Below are 25,257 nucleotides of genomic sequence, written 5' to 3' on the forward strand. Positions count from 1 at the left end.
CGCCCACATCCCGCAACCAGCGAGGTGACAGTCCGAACCTCTCTGGAGACTTGGATGAGCCTTCCGGAGATATTTGCACGATGTGCAGTCCCGGAGAAGATGACTGTTCTCCTGGAGATCGAGACCTCTCCGCGGGAGCTCCAGCTGTACGCTTCGGCGTCGAATTCCTCGACGTCGACGGCGTCTGCGTCACCATCGGCAAGTGTGGGGTATGGCGTTCTGGACGCCGATCGCGGAGACCTCGACGCCGATATCCTCTTCTCTGGCACCTGACGTCGACTGGATGACCTTGACGTCGGCCTTGCACGCCGTCGACTGGGTGACTTCGACGGCGACCTCTCTCGGCGTCGACTCTTCGACGTCGACCTCTCACGCCATCGACTGGGCGATTTCGACGTCGACCTCTCACGACGTCGAGTGGGCGATTTCGACGTCGACCTCTCACGACGTCGAGTGGGCAACTTCGACCTCTCACGGCATCGAATTGTTGATCTCGACGTCAACCTTCCATGTGATCTCGACGTCGACCTTCTATGTCGCCGAGTGGGGGAATCCCTCGACGGCGACCTGCCCACTCTCGGCGGAACGTACGTCGCCGCATCTCTCGACGCCGACCCCCTCGAGGGTGGCGGAGAGTGTCTCGACGTCGACGGAAGCCTCAACGTCGACGGAGACAGTCCAGACCTCCCCGGACTAGCAGCCTTCGAGCCCGAAGGACTGCGCCTCGACGCCGACTTACTTTTGCGCGGCGGAGAATCTCGGCGGTGAGATGAATCCCTTGACGCCGAAGCTGTCTTCTGCCTTTTCGACGGCCTCTTCGACGTCGACGACGAATCCCTCGGACTCTTGGTCTTTCTGGAGCGAAGAGAGTTGGTGTGTCGCCGTTTTTGCGATTGTGCAGCTGAAGAAGGTGGTCTTGATGAAGAAGGATCGCCTGCACGACGGCTTCTGTCCTTCTACAGCTGTGCCTGTAGTCTAATGCGCTCTCTATCCCTCAGAGTGCGCTTGGAGAACTTCTGGCAGTGAGGACACCGGTCAGGATCGTGTTTAGATGGTAAACACGCAATACACACCGAGTGTGGGTCTGCCAGTGCCATCTTGTTGCCACAAGAAGGGCATTTCCGAAATAAAGGAGGCATTCTGACTGGAAAAAATTCGACATTTTACTGGAAACCAGCAGAATCAGCCCCCAGAAGCCAGAAAACTTCGAAAAATGCTTGAAAAAGCTGTAATTTCCAAAATTTCAGTCAAAAACTGAAGAGCTCAAGCTCCAGGATCCTCACAGAAGGAGCCGGAAAAAAGAACTGGCCCAACTGCCACCTGTAATGCATCATGGGAGCAAGGGGTCTCATGCAGGTCTTAAAGGCACGGTTCCCCTACTCTAATGCCTTAAAGGCAAGGTGTCAGTTTTCTTTGTTTCTTGATACTCTGCTGCAGCCTACTGGTGAATGCTTACAATTACAAGTTGCTTTATGACAATAAAGCAGTGCTGTGTTATAATTTGCCTGATGTTTCCTTTTTTCCTTACGGGTTAGGGGGCACTACTATGCAAACATACGTAATTTACAGCATTGCCATGTTTTGAACATTTTAGGCTGCATGTATATGTTTTCACATATGTATATATATATGTATATATATATGTATTTTCTATATGCTCCGGGATCCCGCACATGGGCGGGGATTATTCATAGATTATGACTATTGATGAGTATCCCCTGGATGAGAAAAATAAGTTACCAGAAACTGAACCACCCACCAAAGGCTGGTGGATCAAGTGGAATCACTATGTGTAGACTGGGCCTTCATGACTTAATCAACCAATGGGAGCAGTAACAAGATACACAACCTGGCAAGGGCCATCCAAAAAAGGTTTCCCACATGATGACAGAAAAGGTGTAGGAGGATGCACTAAATTCAAAACAACAAATCTCACAAATAGCAGAAATGGTAAAAAAAATGCCATACAAACAGAAGGGAACAGGACCCGGAGAGAAACAAACCACCAAGGACAGTAATGGATGGCTAACCACAGGAAAGAAAGAAAACACAAGGGCAACCGCACAGATGATATCCATTTGCTCATTTTAAAACCCAAACAAAAGGATGTAGCCCAGACTCAGCTCCCACTCCTGAGTGAAGTGTATCCACACACAAGGGCACAGCTACAATGGGCACTGTATCATCCCCCAGCAGTAGCACCTTCCTGGCTCGTAATGGGAATAAAGCAATCTTTTAGGCCTAACACACCACTCGCCAAGAGGCACAGTGGCCATCACATTAGCCATGAAACGGTAAAAGGTGGCCTGTGCCAAGTCTGAAGGTATCAATCAGGAAAGCTGGAAAATAGAAGGAAATCAAGACTCCTTTAGCTCAGAATGAGAAGGCCAGAATGTGCTCCTTATGTCCTGATCACGGGCTAAATTCAGGCCCTGAAATAAATCGGAGGACCCGTTTGCCTTCCCTCAGGCTTTTTACTTGCATTTGGTTAAAAGGTGTTCCTCCCATTCATTGTTGCTCTCAACCCAGTGCTTTGAAAAAGAAAGAGTGCCAGTGCCCGAAACTCTGCTTAATAGCCAGCGGCCGGTGCTGTTAAATGTCAGTGCACTGAATACCAAGGATGCGTACACCTCATGCCTCTTTGTTCGACTAACAGACACTCCTTGTCCCTTTATCTCACTCTTGCTAGTTCCTACTTTCTCTGTGAAGGTTTCCAGTCTTTCTCCTTCTTCTTTTACCCCCACTTTGTTTTTCCCTCTCGGTCTAATGAGGAAAATTAAGTGTCAGTCCCCAACAATAGTGCTGGTATCCTACACTGGCAACCACTGGCTCAAATTCAGCACCGTCTCGATCTCAGGCAAGTCATTAATTTGTGTTGGCACCTTGACTCGGACGTACATGCAGTCTTTGGAAGCAGCTCCTGCCAGGAACAGCAGAAGCCTAGCTTCAGTGCCCAGGCCTGTGTTGAGGCATTGCACTGTGTTGTCAGAGTCACTAACCGCTCAGTGGCAAGTTTCACCCAAGCTCTGCTGATGAGGCTCAGGCCTCCTCGCACTCCCTCTGGTACGTCTTCAGGCTCTAAGAAGAACAATTGTTACTTACCTGTAAACAGGTGGTTCTCCAGTATTGGTGTCTTTCATAGATTCACATGCTTGAATATTCCCCGTCGTCGGAGTCCCACGGTAAATAATATAGCAATATATACAGCCATAATATATATATATAAGTAATCATATAAAAACAGAGATATAAGTAAGTAATAACATCAAGAATGTCCCTATATGAAATTTCCATAGAGATACATGGAAAGAGAAAAAAGACATTCGTAGTCTATCTCTGTCATTATGTTAGTCCAAACTACGGCCAATCAGGCGCCAGCTCCTCTCTAGAACCTTCTCCTCAGAGCTTCTCACCTCAGATTTTCGTAGCACCAAAGTGACCTTAGAGTGTATGAGGAGAAGAGAGCCTCTGAAGGGAGGAGGGAGGGTCGCATGTGAATCTATGAAAGACACCAATACTGGAGAACCACCTGTTTACAGGTAAGTAACAATTGTTCTTCTCCAGTATTGGGGTGTCTTTCATAGATTCACATGCTTGAATATAGAATAGCTAGCAGTAACAATCATCATTGTTTCCATGATCACAGAGCCTTGAAATTATAATGACAATCAATCTTCCCATGCATATGACAGTACTGAATAACTGTAATTGTATAAATACATCATATGTCAATTATAAATGGAAACAATATGGAGGTGGGAGGAAGAGGCTCACCTTATTTAAAAAGATTGCGTAGCACTGCCTGTCCCACTGCAGCGTCCTCCTCGCTTAAAGTTGCCAAGCATTAGTGCTTAGTAAACGTGTGCCTGGTCGACTACGTAGCTGCTCTGCAGATGTGCTGCAAAGGTACTCCAGCAAATAAGGCAGTAGATGATGATACTGCCCTAGTAGAGTGCGCTCTCACTGAAGACTGTAGGGGTTTGTTTGCCCTTTGGTGGCAGAAAGCAATAGCTGCCGAAATCCATCGTGCAATGGTTGGCTTAGTAACCTGACGTCCTTTATGACAACGTCCATATGCTATAAAAAGTTGATCGGATTTTCGAAACGGACTTGTCCTACTGATGTAGAATTTTAGGCATCGCTTCACGTCCAAAGAGTGCAATCTTTGCTCTGCCGGTGTCTGAGGGTTGGCAAAGAAGGTCTTTAATATTACTGGTTCATTAATATGAAAATCAGTAGGCACCTTGGGTAGGAATGATGGATTGGTGCGTAACACTACAGCATCCGGTTTGAACTGCAGGAACGGAGGTTTGACGGTAAAAGCATGAATGTCACTGACACGACGTGAAGACGTTAATGCCAGAAGTAGTGCGACCTTCCAAGTTAGATATTTTAAGTCGGCCTTGTGAATGGGCTCGAACGGAGGTCTCATCAATTGCGCCAACACAACGTTAAGATGCCACAACGGAGGAGGGCGACGAATTGGCGGGAATTTCCGAAACAAACCCTTAAAAAATTGACGGATTATTCTTGAGGAACAAAGGGAATTTGATCCATCCTGCCGGAAACGGGAAATTGCTGCTAGGAAAACCCGTAGGGTTGCATGAGACAGTCCCGAATTAGCTAGGTGCAAGAAGAAAGGTAGTAATTGGTGTGCCGTGGAGTGTATCGGGTGGACTCCGTTAGAAGCACACCAGTGGCAGAATCTTTTCCATTTGAACTTGTACGTCCTGATTGTAGAGGGTGCTCTTGCTTGGGCCAAAATATCCCTACAATCCTGCGGGATGTCTAGATGGGCGAACTCATGGTGTTCAGGTTCCAGGCCGATAAGCTCATTGAGGAGGGATTCGGATGGCAAATTCTCCCTTCGCTCATTGTGAGCAGATCTGTCCGATGTTGCAGGAGGATTGGTTGACATTGGGACAGCAGGAGAAGTTCTGAGAACCACGCTTGTCGGGGCCAGCGTGGGGCTATTAGAATCAGGTGGCAAGGTTGTCTCTTCATCTTCCAAAGGACCCGAGGTATGAGGGGAATTGGAGGAAAGGCGTACGCAAATAGATTGCACCAGTTTATCAAAAGGGCATTCCCCAGCGACTCCTTGTGGGGATGCGAGCTTGCATAATTCCGGCATTTCCGGTTCTGCGGCGTAGCAAAAAGATCCAGTTGCAGACGACCCCATAGTTGGAATATCCTCTAGAGTGGGTTGGTGTAATTCCCACTCGTGGGTCGACGAGGAGGACCTGCTCAGGGAATCCGCTAGGACATTGGATACTCCTGGCAGGTGTACTGCTGTAATCCTGATTTGATGACTGAGAGACCAGTCCCAAATTCTTTGAGCTAACCTGGACAGACTTGGGGATTTTGTTCCGCCCTGTTTGTTCACATAGTGCATACAGGTTGTGTTGTCTGTCTGTATTAGCACTGATTCCCCTTGGATCAAAGGCAGAAAGGACTTTAGAGCGAGATAAATCGCCATCAACTCCAACCTGTTGATGTGCCAAGTTCTTTGGTGTGTTGACCATCTCCCTTTTACCGAGAGATCCTCCAAATGTGCGCCCCATCCCTCTAATGAGGCGTCTGTTGTGATTGTCCAGTCCGGCGGCACCAACTGAAAAGACGTGCCTTCTGTCAAGTTGGCTGGATTTGCCCACCATGCGAGTGCTGACCTCATGTGATCTGTGACACGTACCATGTCGTGGAAAGAGCCCGTTACCTGATGCCACTGAACATCCAGTGCTTCCTGAATAGGACGTGTTCTCAGCCTGCAATGGGGAACTAAGGCAATGGAGGATGACGCCATCCCCAGAAACGATTTTAACAACCTCACAGAAACTGACTCTTTTGACCTGATCAACGCGACCAGCTGTAGAATCTTTTGCAGACGCTCTTGGGAAAGAAACGCTCTTGCTGATACCGTTTCCAGAGTTGCTCCCAGAAAATCCCTTTGCTGAGCAGGATGAGGTTGGGATTTCGCTGCATTGATGGACAGACCTAATGAGCGAAACACGTTCTGGCATAGAAGTATGTGCTGTCTTAAGTGAATGCTTGACTGAGATTTCAGGAGAAAATCGTCCAGATATGGAAAAATTTGCACTCCCTGAATTCGCAGAAACGCTATTACTGGAGCTAGTACCTTCGTGAACACACGAGGGGCAGAGCGCAGACCAAACGGTAACACTTTGAATTGGTAATCGTGTTGACCCACTCGAAAGCGCAGGAACTTGCGATGCCTTTGTAATATCGGAATATGAAAATAGGCATCCTGGAGATCTATAGTTGCCATGAAATCTTCCTGCGAGAGTAGACGCAAGATGTCTACTAGCGTTATCATACGAAAGGATTGGCTCTTTAGGTATTTGTTTAGTGCCCTTAGATCGAGGATGGGCCTCCAATCTCCGTTCTTCTTTGTGATCAGAAAGAATCGGGAATAAAAACCCTTTCCCCGTTGAGATACTGGCACCAATTCTACAGCTCCCTTCTGCTTTAGAAGTCGAACTTGATGCAAAAGTTCTTTCATGTGAGCAGGTGGTGGTCCGGAGGGTGGTGTGGGAGGAGGGAATTTGGTGAACTCTAAGGCGTGTCCTTTTTTTACAATGTCCAAAACCCAACGGTCCCTTGTGATGGAGGACCATTGAGAAAAGAACAGAGAGATTCGACCTCCAACCCTGCATGTCCGGAAAAAGTCACTGTCTTTTAGATGTGTTTCCTCTGTATGAGGATTTCCCTCTATACGACTTGGAGGCCTGCTGTCGTGAAGACTGCTGTTGCTGGCCATTGGAATATCGGTTGGATCTTTGATTATAGGGTCTGTATTGATTATTACCCCTTCGAAAATTGGTGGAGGTGCAGCGTCCGCGTGCACCACGAAAATTGTGTCTTTGAAATTGTAGGTTTCCTAAGGATCTAGCTGTTTCAGTATCCTTCTTTATGGACTGGAGTGCCTCATCAACGTGACTTCCAAATAACGCCTCGCCGTCGTAAGCCATGTTAAGGATCATGGACTGTACCTCCTGTCGAAAGGATGTTGATCTTAACCATCCTTGCCTGCGTAGAACAGCCGCTCCGGCAAGCTGACGGAACCCCGTGCAGGCGATGTCTACTGCACAATCAATTATCTCCGCCGATGCTGCTTCTCCCTCTTGAAGCAACTTCATTGCTTCTGCCTTAGATGGCTCCGGCAACTCTTGCAGCACATCTGAAATATCAGCCCACACTTGTCGGTCATAGCGACCCAAGATGGCCAAGGCATTAGCTGCTCTAACCACAGTAGAGGCCATTGAAGAGAACTTACGCCCTATGGCATCCATTCGACGTCCGTCACGATCCGGTGGTGCGGTGACAGTCGATGCCGGATTCTTTGCCTTACGTTGCGCTGCCTGCGTAACGACTGACTCTGGTTTAGCCTGTCCCGTGTGGCATGCTGGGGTTCCTATAGGTGCCTTATATTTCTTCTCTAATCTAGGCACCTGTGCCGGCAAGGTATTCGGTGTCTGCATCAACTTCTTGCCTTCTTCCCAAATAAATTCCACAATAGGAATAGCATGAGTCTGTTTAAAAGGGTGACTCTTAAAATCATACAGGAAGCAATCTTCCTCTCTGCGCTCCGTTGTTAGTTTAAAACGTTGCGCCGCCCTCTCCATTAGTTGGTGAAAATTTGCTATGTCCACTGGAGGTGAATCCCCTGTTACTACCTGAGAGGGGGATGGAGTTTGTGCTTGGTAATCGTCCCACTCCGCCATATCATCGTCATCGTTATCCACATCCCCACTATCATCCGGGATTTCACCCTCTTCTGTTTCTTGAGGGACTTCCTGCGGAGGCTCATAGTGAGGCAACACTCTCTCTGGGACCTGTCTTGGTGGTGCAGACGGTAGCAGAGGTAACGGAGTTACATTTGGTATTGGTGGTATAGTTGTTGGAACCACCGGAGTTAACGGGACCTCAGGACGTTGTGGAGATAGAGGAAAGCGTTGATTGTAGTCGTCCAACATGCGTTGGAGATTAGTTATGAGCGACAATGGAAGAGTCGCCGTTGCATGTTTAACAGGCACTTGCTGTATGTACACTGGGTCTTCACCATCACTGCTGTCCTCCTGGCATTTAATTATCAAGTCGGATGGGCTTTGCGCCGTTCCAAAGGACTCCGGTAAACCCTCGGACTCCTGATCAGAATCCGTAGCAAATAAAGGGGAGGGAGGCTGCGCATCCCCTAGAGGAGTAATCTCTTCCTGCCTATCGAGGCTAGAACCAGTTGGTAATGGTGCCAAAGGAACCCCAGTGAAAGATGAAAGCGAGGCTGTAGTTGCATGAGGTAGCTGTTCCCTCCTTGACCTTTGGGCAGACGATATCTTGTTCACCTTTATTCTAATGAAAGAACCTGCCGTCGAGTGCTGCATGGTATGCACTGTGGACGTCTTCAGCGAAGGCCCCGTCGACGGAGCTGTTGATAATGGAACGCTGGTCGACGGAATAAACGTCGGCGGAATCTGTGCCAATGAAATAGACGTCGACGGAGCCGCCGTCGACAGAGCCGCCGTCGACGGAGCTGTCGCCGACGAAGCCACCGTCGACTATCCCGTCGACGGGATCTTCTTCTTCGTCGACGAAGTGGACGTCGACGAAATCGAGGACGCCTTCGTCGATGACACGGTTTGCGTCGACGGTACCTTTACCTTCTTCGTCGACGACGATGTAATGGGCAAAATAGATGTCACCGCCCTTGAAGTACTGATGGTCACCGTCGACGAGGATAACGTCGACAGAACACTCGTCGACGACGAAGCAGCCGATGTCGTCGTCAGAGTCATCGTCGACGATCCAGATACAGCAGATCTCGTCGTCGGCAGCATCGTCGACGAGGCGGACAGTCTTTTTCCAGAGGACTGGGAAAAAGACGCCTCTCCAGCCTGAGAACAATGTCCCGAAGGCGACAAAACAGTAGGAGAAACTGCAGAAGTGGCAGCTGACAGTTTCTTTTTCTTGAGGAAAGGAGATGGTAACTCCTGCACACTACTGCGCTTAGAGGCTGTCTGAGAACGGCCAGAAAGAAGACTTTCCATGTCAGACACTGGGTCATCTTTATCCTTTAGTCTCTGAAGCCAAATTAAGAGACGGCCTTCTCTGTCCTTTAAAGTCTTTGTAGAAAAAGTTCTACAAATTTTACATTTTGCCACTTCATGATCTGGGTACAAACAGTAAATACACTTACTGTGTGGGTCCTTAGAAAATAAACGCAGCTTTCCACACGAAGAACATGGTCTAAACAAAGATTTCTTACTTGAAGACATTCTGACTGACAAAAACTGAGCAGAGCTCAGGGAGACTCCCTGTCACACGACGTGCGGTAGAAAATCTGAGGTGAGAAGCTCCGAGGAGAAGGTTCTAGAGAGGAGCTGGCGCCCGATTGGCCGTAGTTTGGACTAACATAATGACAGAGATAGACTACGAATGTCTTTTTTCTCTTTCCATGTATCTCTATGGAAATTTCATATAGGGACATTCTTGATGTTATTACTTACTTATATCTCTGTTTTTATATGATTACTTATGTATATATATATATATATATATATAATGGCTGTATATATTGCTATATTATTTACCGTGGGACTCCCACTCCGACGACGGGGAATATTCAAGCATGTGAATCTATGAAAGACACCCCAATACTGGAGAAGTTTAGATGCCACAGCAACACTAGGATTAGAGCAACAGATCAGCCCCATCTTGGACCTGGCATATGCTGCTCCACCTACAGCCTCTGCCTCAGTGCAGGTTTGCTTCAACCACCTGGTTGACTCCATCCTGGCTCCGATATAATCCCCATTGCCATGAGATGCAACTTAGTCTCTTAAATGTTGGCTGTACCCTGGGCCGGAATCAATCACAGATTTGGGACTGCTCCTAGGTGATGTTTCTTCTTGCACCTCACATTCTCGACCTCAAGAGTTCCAGGCACCAGGCTTACTCTTCTGTATTGTAGGCTTCATCCATATGGTTTCAGGACGGGTGTGCAATTTTGTGGATCACTTCAAGGAGGAGTTTTGCACATTTACTTCTTCATGGACACAGGGAGGTTTTTAATCAGGCCTTCATTGATACCAATGAATACCCATTAATGAGGCGCTGATGGAGCCCATTAAGTGTATTTGGATATCCCCAGCTCAACTCGTCAGCAGCCGTGAATCGCTACTGCTTAGCATCTGGTTTTCTCTTCCGACCAAGCTACATCACGATTGCCCTTAGATCACATGGCTGATGTTATCATTCCACCTTTGTCTTCATCGGATGGATGTAATGTGGCAGCAGTTTGATGCGATTAGGAAGAAAGGTTCTCATTGTGTGCTATGGTTTACACTCTTATAATGCATGCCTGTTGGCCCGCTACTCCCATGCACTTTAGGAGATTGCACAGAAGTTGGTTCTGCTGATTGCAGATCCTGTCAGTGATTACTTTGCTTAATAGGTTTCTGATAGTTTTAGAGTTAGGCCTCGAGATGGTGAACATAGTGGCCAGCTCCTTTGGCTCCACAGTCTCACTACGGCATAGAGCTTGCTTGGATCCCTCCAGTTTTACACAAGCTGTATAGAGAGTCTTACTGGACTTATTTTTAATGTCACCATTCCTTTTCGGAGCAAACACAAGGAGATGATGGACTGAGCTCTGAAACCTTTCAGACATTCACCCCCAGTCACAGATCTGGGTTAGCTCACTTTGCCACCCCAGTTCAGACCCAGCCATATGCAAATCAGTCTTGACTCTGTGCCTCATGGGAACAGTCCAGCCCAAAATGCCAAGCCAGGTCTTCCCTGGACCAGAAAGAAGCATCCTGGGACCGGTTTCGGGGTAACACCCCTCATCAGCCAGGCTATCTTGAATCCAGTGGCAAAGTGAACAAGGGACCCACGTCTGGGCATACCCTGCCAACTTATGGCAAACAAGGAGGGATCAAGTCAAGTTTCAGGGAGCATACTATTTCCGAATCTAAGTAGCTGGTTTCTCCTGTGTATGAATTTTACTATTTGCTCTGTCAGGCTTATGGTTGTTCATGGCTACAGTTGTAGTGGCCCTGCTACTTTGTTGCCTTTCTGCATCACCCTTTCATTATCCTTGAAGGAAGACACCAAAGTGGGGACCAATAAGGCTGTCAGAGGCAAAATCAATAGCAGTGCATGCAAACAGTGAAAATCGTCGAATGGCATGAAAAAAAGGAACCAATGTCAGAGCACCCAGCGGCTCCATACATAGCACTATGACATCATATTTGGGAAAGTGTAGGAATGGTCTGTGACCATCTTCCGACACATGAGTCATTGAAAAACGTCTAAAGTAAGACTTGTGTAAGGGGAAGATTCATGACATGAGGAATCTGCAGGAAGCAGCAAACATTCTCAAATCAAGACAGTCACGAAGCACAAGCAGATAAACAGACAGAATATATGTGCATGAGCATGTGTATATATTAAGAAAAATGTTTGCAGAACACAAAGATTCCTACTATTGAACCCATGGTGACACAAAATTCAGGTAAAAATATGTGCATAGGCACATGTGTATATATTAAGAAAAATGTTTGAGGAAAACAAAGACTCCTGCTATTTAAGCCATCATGACACAAGAGTCAGGTAAACACTCAAACATGCCCTACAAAGGCAAATACAACGAGGCACGGCCATTCCATACCACTCCCCTTTGGACCACGGGTTGCTGGTCGATCCCATCCCTGACAACGGAACGTCAAAAATATATCAGAAAATCATAAACAATGCACCAGACCCCCCTGGCTTCCCTTCATAGAGACTGGGCTGATGACCTAGCTGATGATCTAGGTAGAATAGAGGACAACGACTGGACAGAGACCGTGCAAAGCCCCAGAGAAATCGCAATCCATACACGATTCAGGCTGATACAACTTAAGACGCTGCTACTACCTGTGCACACTCCTTCATAAATGGGGAAAGGAACAAACTACGCCGTGTGTCAGGGGCTACCAGCAAGAGGGTTCCTTTTTACACATCCTATGGAAATGCCCCAGGTTCAACTCATTCTGGCAAAGAATCACGACAATAATGTCAAGGGTAGCGGGGACAGAGGTCTCGATGGACGTCAGATGGCTCCTTCTAATGATTAAGGGAGAGGAAGACTGGCCTAGGCATATTAGACTCTGGCTGGCGGCAGGTGTTGCAAACCGGAACATCGCCAGGCGCTGGGGTGTGCTCCTCCCCCAGTCAGTGACAGAATGGGAAAATGATTTAGACTGGTGCCAACAAGCGGAAGAAGTAGTACCCAAAAGCAGGGTGTGAGTGAAGAAATGGTAAAAAATATGGTCTCCATGGCGCAGATACAGAAATGCATAGAGAAGCCTAGGGTATGCGATATTGTTCCATTTATTTTGCAATGTATGATAAAGTGTCTGTTGTAACTCATCTCCTGGTCTTGGAAAGAACTGTTACTTCAAAATCTTGCTTGTTCCTACGACGATTGTGTTTGCTTCACCCCATCTACGCGGAACTTTCATCATCAATCAACCTAGTGGTGTACATGCACATAAGCTTAATAAGGTACTGTCTTCTGAGCTTGTTCAATAAAAAGATTTTTTTTTTTTTTTTTAAGATTCAGGTAAACACACTTAAGCCTAATCACAAGTAGGGAGGATGCCGATGAAGTAATTACCACACCTGGTAAGTACAAACATTGTTGGGTGAGGTATTTACCAGGCAAGGTATATACTCCTAATTCAGAATTTTCCCCCAGAAAATGTGGCGAATCATACCGAATTCAGAATTTACAGGACTGAATTTAGCATTTACCAGTATTTACCAGGCATTATTCCCTGGTAGGTGGCGGAGGGTATGGTAACTACTGTGAAACTCTGAATTCTGATATGTATGTAAAAGGAGTACAGCCCATACTAGAAGTTATTGGGCCACACATGATCAAGTCAAAGACGATTGTTATACACATTACAACCATGTCTAAGATAATGAGTCCCTCCATATACCTCACAGCAAAGTTAGACATTCAAAAAAAACACCAATATAGGTCAGAAAGACCACCAGGGGGGTAGCAACCACATTGATCATTTATATGCTTCTGTCTAGTTTGATCAGCATGCTGCAAGCTCACCTCCCAGTCTTGAAACATCCGTATCAGAAACATGTACTCCCTGGACCGAAGTGACAGAAAATCTATAATCAGCAGCAAGCACAGCGGGTCATCATCTGGATCTAGGCTTTAAAAAAAGAAAAGAAATCCATGGGAGTTATGAACAGATGCTATAGACAGAACAGAATTTAAAAACAGAAAAAAAGGTTAACTAATTATCTAAACACTGCAGGAACCCCGAGATTCAGGAGTGTGTTGTATGAGCAATGTGGTATAGACAATTTTGTAATGAAATCACAAAAGTGCTGCTTCAATGAAAACATGGTATTTTCAATTCTGAATTCTCATGCTAAAAGTCAACATTTAATAGCTATGGTTTCATTTAAAGCTCAAGCTAAGAAATTATATTTTTTGTGAGATAGATTTTGGAAAATCTATAAACGGGAATCTGCTCTCCTAAGCTCTTAAGTACACTTTCAGCACTGCTGGTTCAAGGGTACTCTGCATTAATTTTAGCCTGTTGGTTCAGCTTCGCTGTACATCCAGGATCACCCTTTACTGAAATAAAGAACCACAATACTCAATAACACAATTTGATACGGTTTGCAGTACGTCTAGCTTTGACTGACACAAAAGATGCTTGTAATTTAATCACAACATGCTTAATTGATGCATCACTTCATAAAATATCTGTTCCTGAATCAAAGGATACCATGTTGTGTTATAAAATGTTAACAGATCATACTAAATTGCGGGTCATGCCTCTAGTGAGAAATTGCTAAGAGTTTTCAAAATTAAATGGACTTAAAATCAAAACTAATAGATGGTAGTTTGGACAGAAGTAACAAGCCAAGGTTAAACCGTAAGAGCACACTGCTCCAAAAAAGTCAAATGTTTTTTTATTTTGCTTCTTTCTACAAAAAAGGATGTAGACTTATAAACCGGTGGTACTTTGACTGAAAAAAGTTCACTTTTTTTTTTATTTAAACCAAAACATCTCAGATTACAGACCCACAAAATAAAGTATTCAGATTTTCAGAATGTAGGCATTATTCCCTAGAGGTATCAAGAGCATTTTAATATTAAATAACCAGGTTAAATCGGCCGGTTCTATATATTGCTAAATTGGCACTCTCAAACTAGAAAGAACTATGTGACTGCATTTTAAGATAACCACTTTGCCAGAGGCTTGATCCAAGTGTTCTGGTAATAGGTAATAATGAACTTTATTCGATATGTAAAAACAATATCATAAAAGTACATATACATAAATATATTTAAAAAAAATCATTAAAATGATTAAAAGAATATAACGGATAAAGTTTCAATTATTTTTCAGCTATCACAAGATCAATTAAAATGCAGGTACACGACAGGACATTAAGACATGTATCAACTAAATCTGCATTGATGCCCTCAATTTCACAGTCATTTTCAGATAAGATGAGACGGCAGCAAAGGCTAAAGGGGTTTCCAGGGATTTTAATTTATGGTAAGCTGCTCTGCATGAATGTAGTCCCCATGATTTAAGCAGAGGTTTCAAAAAGATAGCCCTTGGCAGTTGGTAGAATCTGCAGAATAAGATGCAGTGAATATTAGATTGCTTTGACGAATCGTCACAGGGGCATTTCTCCAGAACACTAGACCAGCAATTTGGGTTGGGGAATGTTAAAAATCTGAAAAAAGTGTCAGTGCGAAAACGAGTCAGGAGCATACGAATAAAGGGCGATGGTTCCAAAAGTAAATATTGCTGAATCCCATTTGTGATAGTCAATTGTTGATAGACGACGATGGTGCTCTTTTGTTTTTCTGAAGACCACCGACGGCTACTCAGGTGATTTAAGACGAGACATTTTAACGTAACTCTTGCTATATTATTTAGAGTTGAGGGATCAGAAAAAAATTCAGGGTGCCCTAGATCAGAACAAACAAATGATGGACGGAATGCTGACAATGCAGACATTCTCCCCCAGTCAAGAGATCTGGGTTAAATCCATCGTTCTTTTGCCCACTATGCCACCCCAGTTCAGACATGGCCATATGCAAATCAGTCTTGACCCTGTGCCCTAGATCAGAAAACAAGTTCTTTACGTAATTCAGCCATTTAATGTTCTTGACCTCGTTCAATTTGAGACAATCTGTGATAATTTCTCTGTTAAAAGGTGTCTCTTGGTTGGTCCAGACTTTATGCCATAGGGTAATGGGGGCAGAGTTGATCGTGTCCGCGATATATGTAAGACCTAGTTCAGTATGCGCCAGGTAAGTGGATGTACCACGTAGGACAGCCAGGAGATAACGCAAGAAGGCGTTCTCAAGGCGTTGAATTTGGTCAACAGGTTCGATCCTCCAGATCCCGGATCCATAAGTGCCGGCTGAAATGCACTTAGCCCGGTAGATCTGTAGTAAGGGGTTTATCGGGCAGCCCCGAAGTTTCTTAGAAAAGTTGGTCAGTGCACCGATAGCTTTAGACAGTGCTAAGCCTCTGGCTTGCGCAGCAGCCCGCCAGGTGCCCCTTTTGTTAAAAATAATACCCAGGTAAGGGAATCTATCAGTGCTATCCAGTTTTCTCCCGTTCAAAAAGATAGAACATTGTTTTTTCCCAATCCCTAAGCCACAAGACATGGTGAAGGTTTTGGGGGCATTAACGTTTAGGCCTCTCCTTGACATGAAAACAGTGAATTCGTCGACTGCCCTTTGTAACCCCATACGGGTCTGGGACATAATTGCTGCATCGTCCGCATAGAGGAGGATGGGTATAGGTTTGCCATTTATAGTAGGGTAGTCGTGGAAAGATCTGTTTAGGTAGTGGCCTACAGAATTAATGTAGAGGGTGAAGAGTAGGGGAGCTAATATGCATCCCTGTCTGACACCTCGCCTGATGTAAAACCTATCAGAGCATTCTCCACTTCTACCATATCTGACGCGGGCTGATGCTCCCCTGTAAAGCTCTTTGATAAATGCGAGAATGGGGGGGTCTAAACCGATCTCTGCAAGAGATTCCCATAGCAGCTCATGATCGACGCAATCGAATGCGGAGCTAAGGTCTACAAAGGTTATAAAAAGGTTTCCTTTTTTAGCCTGGGTGTATTTGGCTATTATAAGAGTCAGATTCAGACCTTGCTCTATAGTGCCTTTGCCATGTCTAAAGCCATATTGAAGATTAGAGATAATGTCTTGGTCATTTATCCAGTCATGTATTCTGTTTAGAATGATTCGCCCAGCTACCTTCATGAGGGAGTCTAGCAGGGAAATTGGGCGATAATTGACGGGATTATCCCGGTCGCCTTTTTTAAAAATCGGGACTACAATCGCCTCGGGCCAGGTGGAAATAAAACCTGTGGTGTTCAGGGAGTTCAGAACATTGGTAAGCAAAGGAGCCCATAGGTCTGGCTGTGATTTAAAAACGTCTATAGGTACACAGTCCGGGCCTGGGGCCTTCCCTGAAGGACTTTCTTTTAATGCCACAAGTACCTCGGTGTGGTCGAAAAAGATGTTCAAGGGAAAAAGGGTGGAAATATTTAGATCTGGCAGGGAATTAGAGTTGCTTTCCCACGCGCTCAGTCGGTCTGCCGGGTCAGAAGGATTATATAAGGTACTAAAATGTTTAACCCAAACTTCGGCAGTTATGGCTGAGTCCAAGTTTGGGGGCTGGGAAAGTCTGAATAAAGGTGCATTAACTGCTCTCCAGAATGCGATGTTATCCCTTTTACTGGAGGCTTCCAAGAGAGCTTGCCAGGCCTCTGACTTCAGCTGTTTTTTCCTAACCTGGCGGGCAGTGCGATAATTTTGTCTGGCTTGCTGGACTTCCAGGCGGCTTTTGGGATTAGATTTTAAGGCAACTTTCAAGAGTCGCAGGGCTTTGGAACAGGACCTGTCAAACCAGCCATGGCTGCATGAGGAGGAATTCCTTGGGACGCGTGCAAGCAATCTTTTAATTTCCAACAAGATTATGGAGAAAGAATGACCTATTGCCTGAGGATTTTCTGTGATTGACAGGCATATTTGAATGTGGTCATATGTATTCTTAACCAGAGAGTTAAGGAAAATGGGGGGGGGGGGACTACTTTGTCCCATTTTAGGTAAAGACCCGTAGTGGTTCCCGTCCTCAGTGGTGGAGTGTAGAGGGGATTCTTCCTAGCCTTGTGCTTGGCGTGCGAGGTTAGTTTTAAAGTCACCCCGATAGGGTAGTGATCACTGATGGCAGTGTCAAGGGTCTCCCAGTTAAGTATGGACCCTGAATACCTGGAGGATATTAGAATATAATCGATTATAGTGTGACAGCCTCGCCCATTATAAGTAGGTTTAAAGCACTTAGATGGGAGACATAGTTCGTTGGCGTAGGATAGGTTGAAGTGAGATGTTAAACCATTTAAAAGGTCTCCTAGTTTGGTGTGCCGAAAATGGGTAGAAGGGTCATCGGTATCAGTAACCATTCCACAGGTACCTTTGATACTCTGTGGGCACAAGGGGCAGTTGAAATCACCCAACCAAATGATTAGCATGTCAGATTTAGTTTGGTTCTCTATGTTTATTAAATCGGCCTTTAGCCCATTAAGAACCAGGTCCTGGTAAGAACTTGGGAAGTTGACCAGGATGGTGTTCCTGAAAAATCCACCAGTTAAGCTAATGATCTGGTAATTTAGGGTCCCTGTAACATGCACTGGTTTTAGTCGGCTTTCTACGGAAATGTAAATGGAAAGTCCCCCCTTATTTCTCCCATGAAGACTGGGGGAAGCTGGAGTGTGGAAAGTCTGATACCCTGGGAGATGAAGCTCTGTGATAGTCCAAGTTTCCTGTAAACAGATAATGCTGTATCGGGAAACAATTTGAGCCCATGCGGGGTTGGTCAGTTTGTCAAGGAGACCTGCCACGTTCCAAGACAAGAGGCTATCACCCAGTAGGGATTCGTCCGTACAGGTGTTACCAATCATGGGATCTATTGGGATCACAGTGAGTTCCTGAGATTGCAGGGCAGTTGAAAGGAAGGAAATATCCCTCATTGAATGTTTAATCAAGGAAGAATTGGTTGATAAGCAGTCAATTGGGATAATTGGTTCAGAAGTTGGAGGATGAAGAACATGGCCATGGGTTGGCTTCCTCACAACGTTGTCATCAGACGAAGTATTTTTCTTAAAATTAAGATAATCGGAATCAAAGATAATTTGCAAAGAGTTCATTTTAGGGGAATTATCAGCCATAACTGCAGAATTAGAAAGTCAATCTTGATCATCCAAACCAGAGAGAGTTGCGAATCTATTGAAAGTGGGTAAAGAGAAATGGTGGGCCTCAGTATTTATCCTCAGTACTAGATGTGATTTTGGGGGGTTTGACAGAAGGGAGCGGGGGTAAAAATAACTTAGGTCGTACGTTGAAATACCCACGCCCCTACGCGCTGTGTACCAGTCCACTATGTGGGGTGATACCCTGCGATCCCTAAAGTGGATTATAATGATATCTCCCTGAATGTCCTTCGGTCTTGGGCCCAACCATTTCAGTCTTCTCACGTGCAATTTTTCGCCATTAATTTCGGGGGGGAAGTGGTCTATTTTGGCTTAACCAGTGTACTACTTTATTTTTAAGTTCCTGGTGTCTCTCCGTTTTACCCGGAGCAAGCTCTGGGACGCCAGTGAGTGTCACTACGTAAGGGGCTGCTTCGGGGGGCAAGTCGATATGGGAAATCATTTCCGGCATATTATTCGAGAAGGGCTGGCGATTAGCATTTTTACCCAAAGGCTCTGCAGGATAGAGAAGTCGATCTCCTCTTACGGTCCCTTCGGCGGTGGATTTTTTCTCTACTATAGGCAAGGGAACGGGTATGTTCTCCGTACAATTCAATGGGCTGGGCTGATTAACAGTTTGAGTAGATGGAAGAGGCCCAACGTCCAAAGTGGGATTTTTAGATAGATGGGTATTCAGTTCACTATTTGATGCGATAAGTAAAGCGTGTGATGTTTCCAAAGATGTTAACTGTTTTGCGATGTTTTTAACTCTCTCTACTAAAGGTGATAATAGGGATTTTACCAAATGCTCTATATCAACCAGTAAGTTGGAAAAAGGTGATGTGGGAGGCTGTATCGTGGCTTTTAAAGGCCTTGCTCGAGTAGGGTTCAGCGTTAGTTGGGGCGTAAGATTAGGAAACTCCGGATGATGATCTTTCCTTGTTTTATTTCTTTTTTTTGGCGCTGCGGTTTTTTTTGCTACGAGTTTGGGAGGAGAAGGTCTGTTTTTTACAATTTTTCTCTTGACTGACTTAACTGATTGGATTGGAGTTAGATCCTCAAAGGAAGTGTCCGTTAATGATTGAGAATTGGGGGAACATGTAATAATAGCCTTTGGTATGTCCGGAATATCTATTGTGTCATATGACAGCAAAGAGGGGCCAACATTGAGTGTAAGATCAGGGCCTGTATTCGAGGTCGAAGGTGAGGGGACCTGTTGGATGTGGCCCAAAGACGAGCGCTTCTGGTAGATAGGGTCCAATGATAGACGGCGCTCTGTGATGGCAATCTCTTGTTCTAATACGGTAGCGGCCCTGGTAATGAAATTGTCTAGTGTTCCCCTGACCGAGCCCCCCACCAAGGAATGCCTAGATTTAATTGTGCGTGTAGCCATTATGCTTTGTTGAGTATGAAACAGGGGCAATGATATACTAATAAAATGCAAAAAAGGATATGACAAGGGTTACAAAAATGAGTCCAGCCCCTATATGTGCGTAAAAATAGATAAGTATGGATATCGAGCACCTTTCTCCAAAGCGTCTAGTAGAAACTCTACAACCAGCGACAGGGGGGGTGGCCCAGCCCAGCCTCGTTCAGCCGTAGACGGCCCGCCCTTTGCCCGGGCTTGGCCCGGCGCGTCCCGCGAAGCGGGAGGCGCGAGGTGCTTTTCAATCCGCCGCCGGAGGAAGGGAGGGGCTACTGCTGGTGACACACTGCCCCCGAGGTCTTCTGGAATAGGTAGTTTACACAATCCTGATAGAGAAGTCCACCACACTCCGTGCGCTGCGCGTCCCGCGAAGCTGGAGGCGCGAGGTGCTTTTCAATCCGCCGCCGGAGGAAGGGAGGGGCTACTGCTGGTGACACACTGCCCCCGAGGTCTTCTGGAATAGGTAGTTTACACAATCCTGATAGAGAAGTCCACCACACTCCGTGCGCTGCGCGTCCCGCGAAGCGGGAGGAGCGAGGTGCTTTTCAATCTGCCGCCGGAGGAAGGGAGGGGCTACTGCTGGTGACACACTGCCCCCGAGGTCTTCTGAAATAGGTAGTTTACACAATCCTGATAGAGAAGTCCACCACACTCCGTGCGCTGCGCGTCCCGCGAAGCGGGAGGCGCGAGGTTCTTTTCAATCCGCCGCCGGAAGGGAGGGGCTACTGCTGGTGACACACTGCCCCCGAGGTCTTCTGGAATAGGTAGTTTACACAATCCTGATAGAGAAGTCCACCACACTCCGTGCGCTGCGCGTCCCGCGAAGCGGGAGGCGCGAGGTGCTTTTCAATCCACCGCGGGAGGAAGGGAGGGGCTACTGCTGGTGACACACTGCCCCCGAGGTCTTCTGGAATAGGTAGTTTACACAATGCTGATAGAGAAGTCCACCACACTCCGTGCGCTGCGCGTCCCGCGAAGCGGGAGGCGCGAGGTGCTTTTCAATCCGCCGCCGGAGGAAGGGAGGGGCTACTGCTGGTGACACACTGCCCCCGAGGTCTTCTGGAATAGGTAGTTTACACAATCCTGATAGAGAAGTCCACCACACTCCGTGCGCTGCGCGTCCCGCGAAGCGGGAGGCGCGAGGTGCTTTTCAATCCGCCGCCGGAGGAAGGGAGGGGCTACTGCTGGTGACACACTGCCCCCGAGGTCTTGTGTAAACTACCTATTCCAGAATCCTGATAGAGAAGTCCACCACACTCCGTGCGCTGGTTACAGTTGAGCACCATTTAAAAAGTTATGTAGACAATTTATCTTAAGTTACTAAAATTCAAAAGTTTTTTTATATTTTATTTACCCTTCTCAAATGACATGGTCATTAAAAAAAAAAAGTTACCAATACAAAGAAACTATGCCCTAGATTTAATATTTCCTAAAGGGCTCAGATCTATTTATTTGGTAGGTACCCTTAAACAGTCATACAAGACTTCAAAGTCAGTTTTAAAACCACAGTGGAACATAGTCCAAGTTTCTAGCCAAATGCTCTTACAGATCCACTCATAACATCAGAGTGACCAATTTGCCAGCTTTAATCTCTAAACCCTTAAACCCTTAAAAGACCCCGACTAAAACTCTCTTCAATGTGCTCACTATAGCAATAACCATGGCAGACTGAGCAGTCAAGTTACCAATAATGACAGATTGGTCATATTTGGGTGGTTTGCAGTTAGCATTTAGAGATTTTGGTGTGTAAGCCTGTGAGTGAGGTATAGTTCCAGTGGAGACAGACTTCATGTCTTCGAGAACATGTGTTACTGGGCCAACCAAGAAAAACAGTAAGGCTGCCAGGAATTTGACATTACAAAATCGTACTGTCTGGCCATTGCAGAGACTCTAGCCAAGGATCAAAATCTGGAGAATCTGATCTTGTGTCCACCTTCTTATACGAAGGGTAAAGGTAACATGACTCCTCTTAACCATATGAGGTATTGGCCATGAACAAGACCATGATCTGATGTGGGTACACAAATGTTATCTTTCATATAATTCAACATACCCATAAGAAACTGGTCATTTAAGAAGAAAGCCAGAGCTGCGTCTTATATTTAGTGCCAGATTCGCACCATTGAAAAATTGCAGTTCTTACTATTTCTCTTGAAAACTCTAGGTTGGCAACTGCATCCCTAGTAATGAACACAGGCACTCATGGAAACAAAGGTAATACAAAACAGTAATACCCATTGTGAAAAACCTGATAAACATTCATCAATTAAAAAGAAAGGTGGATCCTAAATAAAACAGGAGAAAGAAGAATATGAAACCTGTTCACTGAAATGTGGACTCTCTGCTGCATAGAGAGGGGAACAAATAACATTGTAGAAAACATAGGAATAGTAGGAGAATATCTGCCTGTAAGTAGTGTAACATGTGTTGAAAAAAAAACCATATAACACACACACACACACACACACACACACACACACACGCCCCCATCCCCCCCTTAAAATTAGTTACTTACCTGTAACTGTAGTTCTCCAGTATTGGTATCTTTCATAGATTCACATGCTTGAATCATACTCCCGTCGTCAAAGTGGTAGTCTCACGGTACTATAATAAAGCAATGTGAATTACTACAATAGATAGAATGGCAATGAACCATAGGTTTTATAGCCCATCTATATCCTTTTTGAAATAGGAGCAAACTATAAACTTCAGCCAATCAGGAGACAACACCCTCTAGAATACTCCCAAGAGAGGTTGAATCCCTCAAATTTTTGAGCGCAAGCGTAATATTTTAACATTAGATAACAAGAGGAGCCACTCTGGGAGAAGGGTGGGTCTCATGTGACTATGAAAAATCACCAATACTGGAGAACTAGAGTTACAGGTAAGTAACTCATTTTCTTCTCCAGTATTGGATCTTTCATAGATTTGCATGCTTGAATCAAAATAGTAAGCAGTAAACCAATTCATCAACAATAATCTCACACATCGCGGATGGTGGTAAAGAAAGGCATGAAAGGCTTGTCTTATTGAAACAGTGTTGCAACACCGCTTGCCGAACAGCCGCATCAATCTTGCCAGCCTCATCCAGGCAATAATGCTTTGTAAAGGTGTGCCTGTTGGACCATGTTGCTGCTCGGCAGATATGCTGGATGGGCACACCAGCAAAAAGAGCTGTAGAGGTGAAGACAGCTCTGGTGGAGTGGGCTTTGACCTTGTGTCACAATGGCTTTCCTACTTGCGTGTGCCAAACTGGATGGTGAATGCAATCCATCTAGCAATGGTCTGCTTAGAAACTGGGAGACCTTTTCTGATACCCCTATATGCCACAAATAACTGATAAGCATTGTGGATTCGACAGGTCCTCTGTAAATAAAATTTGAGACATAGTTTGAAGCCTAGAGAATGCAGTGATTTTTCTGCAACAGTTTAAGGATTTGGGAGGAATGTCTGTAGAATCACTGGCTCATTCAAGTGGAAGTCTGAAGGGACTTTGGGGATAAAGTTAGGATTGCTTTGTGAATGGGCTCAAATGGTGTTTTTATGAGCTGTCCCAGCATAACATTCAGGTAGCACATTGGAAGAGGTCTCCTCACTGGAAGAAATGTCCTAAATAGGCCCTTGAGGAATTGTTTTAAAATTTGACTAGACCATAAAGAAAGTGCATTACAGGATCATCTAAACCTGGAAATTGCTGCCAGGTGCGCTCTGATGAAAGAATGAGTCAGGCTGGATCTTGCCAGGTGAAGCTGATACAAGATAATTTGCTCCAGCGGTTATGTGAGGGGGTGGATCTTAAATTTAGCACACCAAAGGCAGAAGCTTTTCTATTTGAGTTTATAAGTTCTGTTCATGGTGTCCGTCTTACTTTCAAAAGGATTTTTCTGTAATCTGAATAAATAGATAACATGGCCAACTCATAGAGCTCAGGAGACAAGCCAATAAACGTAGTGATGTCGTGTTGGGATGACGGACCTGGCCTTGGTTAATGGCTAGCAGAGTTGGTATCAGTTTGAGCTGAACGTGAGGTTGTTCTGACACGAGCAGGAGCTCCGTGACCCAGAACTGCCTCGGCCACTTGGGTGCATGAGGAGAAGTCGGCAAGGCTCTCTCTTCAGCATGTTGAGCACTCTTGGGACCAATGGAATCGGGGTAAAAGCAGAAGTATAGATTCTTGACCACTTGATTGAAAACATATTCCCCCCACGACCCCTCTTGGGGATGCCAACTTGCCAAGAAGGGGCATTTTTTGTTCTCCTTTGTCACAAACAGATCTAAGTTCTGCTTGCCCCAACGGTGGAAAAGGTTGTCCAGAATGTGTTGGTCAAACTCCCATTCGTGGCAGGGGATACTGGCCCTGCTTAGCGAGTCTGCAAGGATATTGGAAACTCCTGGCACATGTTCTGCTTTGTGCATTATCTGTTGCTGAAGAGCCCAAACCCCGAGATCTTGTGCTTGAAGAGAGCGCGCTGGTGAGAGTGTTCCCACCTACTTGTTGAGATAAAACATGCTGGTAGCATTGTCTGTGCATATGAGCGCCAATGACTGTGCTATCTTGGGGAGAAAAGATTTTAATGTTATGGCGATGACCTTGAGGTCCAGCAGATTGACGTGCATCTTTGTTTCGTTTGGATTCCATTTGCCGCCTATTTGTAAGTCTTGGAGTTGAGAACCCCAGCCTTCCAGGGAGGCATCCATTGTTATTGAGATACCCAGGAATTTGTGCCAGATATGATAGACCACTGGACAGGTTTAATGTTAATGTCCACCAAATCATGACTTTGCTCATTGCTGGAGTTATTCAAATGACGTCAAAGGATCCCTGTGCCTGAGGCCATTGTTTGTCCAATTCCTCCTGAATTAGACGCATTTGTAAACGGCAATTCGGAATAAGAGGGATGCAAGAAGAAATCATTCCAAGGAACGATTTGTAGATCCGACAGAAACTTACTTTTTATTTGGGCAATCTTTGTGCTAGTTGTCAAATCTTTATTTGCCTGTCTTAGGAGATAAAGGCCTGGTTTAGGACAGTGTCGAGGAATGCTCCCAAGAAGATCAACTTTGTTATCGGATTAAAGTGAGATTTCTGATGGCTGACTGTGAGACCTAGTCTGGTGAATAATGAGAGGCATGTGAACGTGGCTCTTGCTGCTTGCTGATGTGTGGGGACTGATATGTGCCAGTCATCCAAGAATGGAAAGACTTTAATTCTCTTCTGTCTAAGATGGGCTGCCACTGGTGCCAGCATCTTGGTGAAAATGTGCGGTGCTGATTTTAGTCCAAATGGAAGGACCTTGACTTGGAAGTGGGTTCCAGCTACCTTGAAGCCGAGTAATTTTAGATGTCTTGGATGGATCGGGACATGGAAGTATGCGTCTTGGAAGTCCAGGGACGCAATATGATCTCCTTTGTCGAGAAGTTGTAGTATATCCTGGAGTGTCACCATTCAAGAAAGATTGTTTCTTTAAAACATTTTTAATTTCCAAAGGTTAAGGATAGGACGCCAA

General features: G+C 45.6%; 1 protein-coding gene across 1 annotated transcript in view; it reads right to left on the reverse strand.

Annotated features, from left to right (window-relative positions):
* TCF25 (TCF25 ribosome quality control complex subunit) overlaps window positions 1–25,257 on the reverse strand; it is a 722,186-nt gene that overhangs the window by 341,723 nt on the left and 355,206 nt on the right. Inside the window, exon 11 of the mRNA XM_085639175.1 lies at window positions 13,127–13,232. Within this exon, the coding sequence (XP_085495301.1) occupies window positions 13,127–13,232 (106 nt within the window). The remainder of the gene's footprint in view (window positions 1–13,126; window positions 13,233–25,257) is intronic.

Source organism: Triturus cristatus, chromosome 12 (genome assembly GCF_964204655.1).
Source record: "Triturus cristatus chromosome 12, aTriCri1.1, whole genome shotgun sequence".
NCBI lineage: Eukaryota > Metazoa > Chordata > Amphibia > Caudata > Salamandridae > Triturus > Triturus cristatus.